The 5,847-nt window shown below is 67.8% G+C and overlaps 1 protein-coding gene across 1 annotated transcript; it reads left to right on the top strand.

Moving 5' to 3' along the window:
- The first annotated feature begins 1,050 nt into the window (after positions 1-1,050).
- On the top strand, positions 1,051-4,612 carry RTN4R (reticulon 4 receptor). The gene is made up of 5 exons (XM_055549978.1): positions 1,051-1,072; positions 1,879-2,009; positions 2,320-2,383; positions 2,447-2,671; positions 2,935-4,612. The coding sequence occupies exons 1-5, from the start codon at positions 1,051-1,053 to the stop codon at positions 4,332-4,334; spliced, it is 1,842 nt and encodes a 613-aa protein (XP_055405953.1). The 3' UTR covers positions 4,335-4,612.
- Positions 4,613-5,847: the final 1,235 nt, after the last annotated feature.

Raw genomic sequence — 5,847 nt, 5'->3', positions numbered from 1 at the left:
GCTTGGGACCCGGGTCGTGAGGCTTGCAGGGTCTGAGGGGGCCTGCTGGCCTGGCTGGGACGCGGGTCGTGAGGCTTACAGGGCCTGAGGGGACCTTGGCCTGGCAGGGACCCGGGTCGTGAGGCTTGCAGAGCCCTGAGGGGGCCCGGCGTGCCATGCTGTGGTCTCTGTGAATGAGGTCCACGCGCTGGGCAGTTTTCTCACCTTGTGTGCAGGAGGTCAGCTCCCACTGGGGCCCACTGGGGCCGGGGCAGTGGGCGGCCAGCCGGAGCCTGGGGGGGATTGAGGGGGAAGAAAGGAGAGGCAGGTGAGCAGGGCGCAGCCTGAGGGCATCTGATGGGGGCAGACCCGGAGGCCTGAGAGGCCAGGACCGTGGAAGCCAGCAAGGAACGGGCGGCGGAGGGGGTTGCGGGACAAGGGGATGGGCTGGGAGACAGTCTGGGTACAGCTGAGGGGCAGGGGGTGGGGACGCCTCCTAAGGTGGGAGGGATTAGGTGAGTGGTGGGGTCCAGGCCCTGGGGCGTGGCCAGTGGCAGCCTCCCGCTACCTGGTGGGGGCTCCCACGTTCCGGGGCGCCCGCCGTGATTATGAACACATAACCCAAAGTTGGGCTTGATTATCTCATAAAGAGATGCCCCCTCTGCTTGCTCAGCAGAGGGGTTGCCATGGAGACCAGCGGGCAGGCCCCAAGGGGGCCAGGCCGGAGCCAATTACTGCAGCTGAGGTGAGGAGCGGGCCCACCGCCGGCCGCCGTGCTGTCAGCAGGGCCATGCAGAGGGACTGGCCCTCAGAAGTCGGTTTCCCAAAAGCCGCCGGCTGAGCGAGCGGGGAACCATGTCTGTTGCCTGATGCCTGCCTCCTGGCAGGGCCCAGGCACGTGGCCCATGGCCTCTGGTCCTCTGGAGGCCCCGCAAGGGGACGGCCGGTTCTGGTGGTGAGCCGACCTCAACCCAGACAACTTCACAGACCATGGCTGCCGGCCTGGGAGCCCCAGGTCAGGGGGCGAGGGTAACAAAGCTCAGTCGGCAGGTATGCGGCAGGTTGGTCACGATGGCGTGGCCCAGCCGTGGTGGTGAGGTCCAGAGTTTGGCCTGATGAGGACCTGCCCCCCGCCCGGCCCCCACCCCAGAGAGTCCCCTGCCACAAGGTTTCAGGAACAGGAAGTACCATTTTTATAGCACAGGCACATTCTGCGGTTAACAGCAGTGGGAGGCCACGGAGCTGGCTTCACCGGGCCCTGCCTCCCAAAGGAGGCCTGGAAGGAGACAGTAGGGAGGGGATGCCAGCTGAGATGCCACCCGGTGACCTCCTGTGTGCTGCCAGCCCAGGGAGGGGTATCCAGGGCTTGCAGGGGGTGGGCCTGGGGCTTCCGTATTCCCAGCAGCCAACAAACGGCCCAGCCCCAGTGGACACACCCAGCCTGCTGGGCCTCTGGGCTTGGGGCAAGCGTCGGCACCTGCCCAGGCAGAGAGGACCCAGGAGGGGATGGGAGCCCAAGGTCACAGTCCTGGGTTGGAGAAGCTGGCCCGTGGTCCTCTCCTTTCTCCCTCCCGGCTCCAACCCCAGCACTTTGCTGGCCTCGGGTCTGCAGAATCCTGCTCTTAGCTAGCTGCCAAGGAAGGTGTTAGCTGTCAATGCAGGTGTTAGCTGTCAACGAAGGTGTTAGCTGATAACTCAAGTGTTAGCTGATAAGCCGTAACCCTCCCAAGGGGATTCACATTTTAATAGACTCACTCCCGAGGCAGAAAGAACCTCTGCATTCAAAGGAGAGGCTCTAACAGTGGGGTGACAGGCAGGGAGCCCAGTGCTGGGCATGTGACCCTGCTGGTGAGCCCAGCCTGGGGACAGCACCCAGGAGCACTCTCCCACCCACTCCAGGTCTTGGGGGAGGCCCCGCGATGGGGGAAGGAAAAGGGGAGCTGCACCCCCCTGGCTGGGGTGGAACCCCTGGGAGAGTGTCTGGGCGGGAGGGTTGGGGGCAGCTGGACTGGAGTAAGCTCCTCGCCTGGGTAGGAGATGGAGCAGAAAATGAGGCAGAGGGGAGGAGGCAGCCGGAGGTTCACCAGGAAGTACACCTGCCTGGAGGGGCTCTCAGCTGGGGCTGCAGCACACCCAGTCCTGGACCTGCCTGCCCCCGCCTCTGCCCTCGGGGCTCCTGATCCAGGGGCTGGTGGAGCAAGCGGGTCCGGCTGTGGGACCAGACCCCAGCTGAGGGCCGAGGGGCTACAGCTCCCAGCTCCCTAGGTGGTGAGGCCCCCTCAGAATCCAGGCAGGCCTTGGCTCCAGGGGCTCTGGGTCACAGCACCACCCTTCCTGCAGCCCGTGAGGACCTTCTTGGGGTGGGTGGTGCTGGTGCAGAAGCTGTCAGAAGACAGGCCTGGACGTGAGCAGTAGCCCTGGGCTGGTGGGGTGAGTGCGGCCCACCTGGTGCGCCTGTGTTTGCCAGGGGCTTCTCCCCACGCCTGGCCTGTGAGCTACTGGCGCTGGGACTGCGCACAGGCCAACCGGCGCTCTGGCGTCTGCAGGTGTGAGTGTCCATTCCAGGAGGCCTTCCCTTGGACCCCGAGTGGTGGCTGCGGCGTGGCAGCTCGTGGAGTCCCAGGCGGCAGTCAAGATTTCCCGCGGAGCTTGAGACCCCTGGCGGGTTTTGGGGTGCAGCAGCTTCCTCATGGCGGGTGGGGCAAGGATCCCCGGACTAGAGGTCCCGGGGCGGAGCCCCTCCTGAAAGCCCCGCCCCCGCTGGTCCCGCCCACTCACAGGGGCGGAGTCCCTCCTGCAAGCCCCGCCCCCGCTGGCCCCCGCCCACTCACAGGGACAACAACCCCTTCCGCACAGCCCCGCCCTCGCCGGCCCCGCCCACTCACAGGAGCGGAATCCCTCCTGCAAACGCTGGCCCCGCCCCGCCCACCTCACCGCCCTCCCCTCTGCCCGCAGGAAGCCAGCTGCTGGCCTGGGTGCTGTGGCTGCAGGCGTGGAGGGTGGCGGCGCCCTGCCCAGGCGCCTGCGTGTGCTATAGCGAACCCAAGGTGACCACCAGCTGCCCGCAGCAGGGTCTGCAGGCTGTGCCCGCCGACATCCCAGCCACCAGCCAGCGAGTCTTCCTGCACGGCAACCGCATTGCGTACGTGCCCGCCGCCAGCTTCCGCGCCTGCCGTAACCTCACCATCCTGTGGCTGCACTCGAACGCGCTGGCCCACATCGACGCGGCCGCCTTCTCCGGCCTGGCGCTCCTGGAGCAGCTGGACCTCAGCGACAACGCGCAGCTGCGGGCCGTGGACCCCGCCACGTTCCGGGGCCTGGGCCGCCTACACACGCTGCACCTGGACCGCTGCGGCCTGCGGGAGCTGGGCCCCGGCCTGTTCCGCGGCCTGGCCGCCCTGCAGTACCTCTACCTGCAGGACAACGGGCTGCAGGCGCTTCCCGACGACGCCTTCAGCGACCTGGGCAACCTCACGCACCTCTTCCTGCACGGCAACCGCATCCCCAGCGTGCCCGAGCGCGCCTTCCGCGGCCTGCACAGCCTCGACCGCCTTCTGCTGCACCAGAACCGCGTGGCACGCGTGCACCCGCACGCCTTCCGGGACCTCGGCCGCCTCATGACGCTTTACCTGTTTGCCAACAACCTCTCCGCGTTGCCCGCGGAGGCCCTGGCGCCCCTGAGGTCCCTGCAGTACCTGCGGCTCAACGACAACCCCTGGGTGTGCGACTGCCGGGCGCGCCCGCTCTGGGCCTGGCTGCAGCAGTTCCGTGGCTCCTCGTCAGAGCTGCCCTGCAGCCTGCCCGCGCGCCTGGCCGGCCGTGACCTCAAGCGCTTGGCCGCCACCGACCTGGAGGGTTGCGCAGTGGCCACGCTGCCGGCCCCTCCCATCTGGACCGGCGGGCCTGTCCACGAGGAGCCTCTGGGTCTGCCCAAGTGCTGCCAGCCGGACGCCGTGGACAAGGCCTCAGTGCTGGAGGCCGGGAGGCCCGCCTCCGCCGGCAACGCTCTCAAGGGACGAGTCCCGCCTGGCGACAGCGCACCAGGCAACCGCTCTGGCCCCCGGCACATCAACGACTCGCCCTTCGGGACCCTGCCGGGCTCAGCCGAGCCCCCCCTGACGGCGGTGCAGCCTGAGGGTTCCCAGCCCCCGGGCTCCCCCACCACGGGCCCGCGAAGGCGGCCAGGTTGTTCCCGCAAGAACCGCACACGCAGCCAGTGCCGTCTGGGCCAGGCGGGCAGTGGGGGCGGCGGGAGCGGCGGGGTGGAGGGCTCAGGCACCCCACCCGGCCTCGCCTGCAGCCTCGTCCCCCTGGCTCTGGTGCTGGTGCTGTGGACGGTGCTCGGGCGCTATTGACTGGCCCCCGAGTGCAAGGCCTCACTCAGCAGCTGGGTGTGTGTACATACGGGGTCCCCTCCCGCCACCAGCCAGCCGGCCGGCCGCCCTCCCTGGCGGCGTCGCCCACCATCCACCCGCCTGCCCTCCCCATCTCCACCCGTCATGTTTACAGGGCACGGCGGGGCGTTTGTTCCAGAACGCCGCCTCCCGCCCGGAACGCAGTATATAGAGATATGCATTTTATTTTACTTGTGTAAAAATATTGGACGATGTGGAATAAAGAGCTCTTTTCGTAAGCTGTGGGCTCTCAGGCTGGGGGGTGCTGTGAGCCAGGGGAGGGGGGTGAGCCGGGAGGTGCCGCCACACCCCCTTCACGGCACCCGGAGGCCCAGGAAGGTGGGGGGGCCTGCTGCAGGTGCTGCGGCCTGGGTGGGCAGCAAGACCCCTTTCAGCCCAGCACTTGTGCCAGCAGGGACCTGGAGCACTCCGGCCACCGCCCCTCCCAGCCCTGCTGGCCTTAGGGCCGACCCCCGTGTGCCTTGGCCCCCTCCCTCCTGGCTGCCCTGACAGCGGTGTCTACAGCGCAGACCATGCCCAGCAAGACAAGGCTGCCTTTGTGGGGCCATCTGCTCTGGGGTTGCATGGAGTCCCTAGCGGTCCCGGCCTCCCAGCACCACTTTGGCTGCCCCCACCAGCTCCCGTGTGGGTTGTGGGGTCCCAGAGGATCCTGCGGGTAGGCTCGGGCGGCCCTGATGGAGCCCTGGGCGGTGAGAGGCCCTGCAGGGACTGTGTGCCACCCTTAACCCTGGCCTGGTGGCTGACAGCAGAGCCGGAGCCGGTCCTGCGCTCCGCACACCCACACCATTCTGCACACACGTGCATGCGCAGGCCGGGCAGAGACCACACGTGTGCACACATATGCACGCGCACGTGTGCTCACACGCAGCACGGGCAAAAATATCAACACACGTTTTCCCAAAACCTGGGCGTAAGGACTCGAACTAGAGAAGCCATGTGGCCACCCCACCCTCCCCCGGGGGCGGGGCCTGGGCAGCTGAGGAGGGAGGAACACACAGTCCGCTGGGGTAGGTGGGGTGGGGGGTGGCGAGCGTTGCCGTGGAGCCAGCTGGCTGGCCGTGGGCGCGGCTGGGGCTCCAGAGCCCGGAGGGGAGTGGGCAGCGGACCTGGTGTGCTCAGCAACCAGCCCCCGCTCCCCAACCTAGCCCCTCTGTGCCCCTGGTGGGGGCTCAGACCCCCACCCCTGCCCCGGCCCAGAGCAGAATCGGGCTGCTGTCGGGAGGGGGTCTCTCTGTCTCTCAGGTCCGGCCCCTTCCCCTCCACGGCTGGGTCCTCCCACCACCTTCGTGGTGGCCAGGAAACTGCAGACGCCCATTTGCACAGAGCTTGGAGGCACACCTGAGCTCCTCGCCTTGCACACCTCCTGGGATGGGGTGGACACTGCTTCTCAGTGAGAGGCACCTGTCTGCCCTTGGGGCATTCCTAAGGCTGACTGTGTCTGTTCCCACCAGCT

This window comes from Bubalus kerabau, chromosome 16 (assembly GCF_029407905.1).
Source record: "Bubalus kerabau isolate K-KA32 ecotype Philippines breed swamp buffalo chromosome 16, PCC_UOA_SB_1v2, whole genome shotgun sequence".
Classification (NCBI taxonomy): Eukaryota; Metazoa; Chordata; class Mammalia; order Artiodactyla; family Bovidae; genus Bubalus; species Bubalus kerabau.
This window is presented reverse-complemented; position numbering and strand designations above follow the sequence as displayed.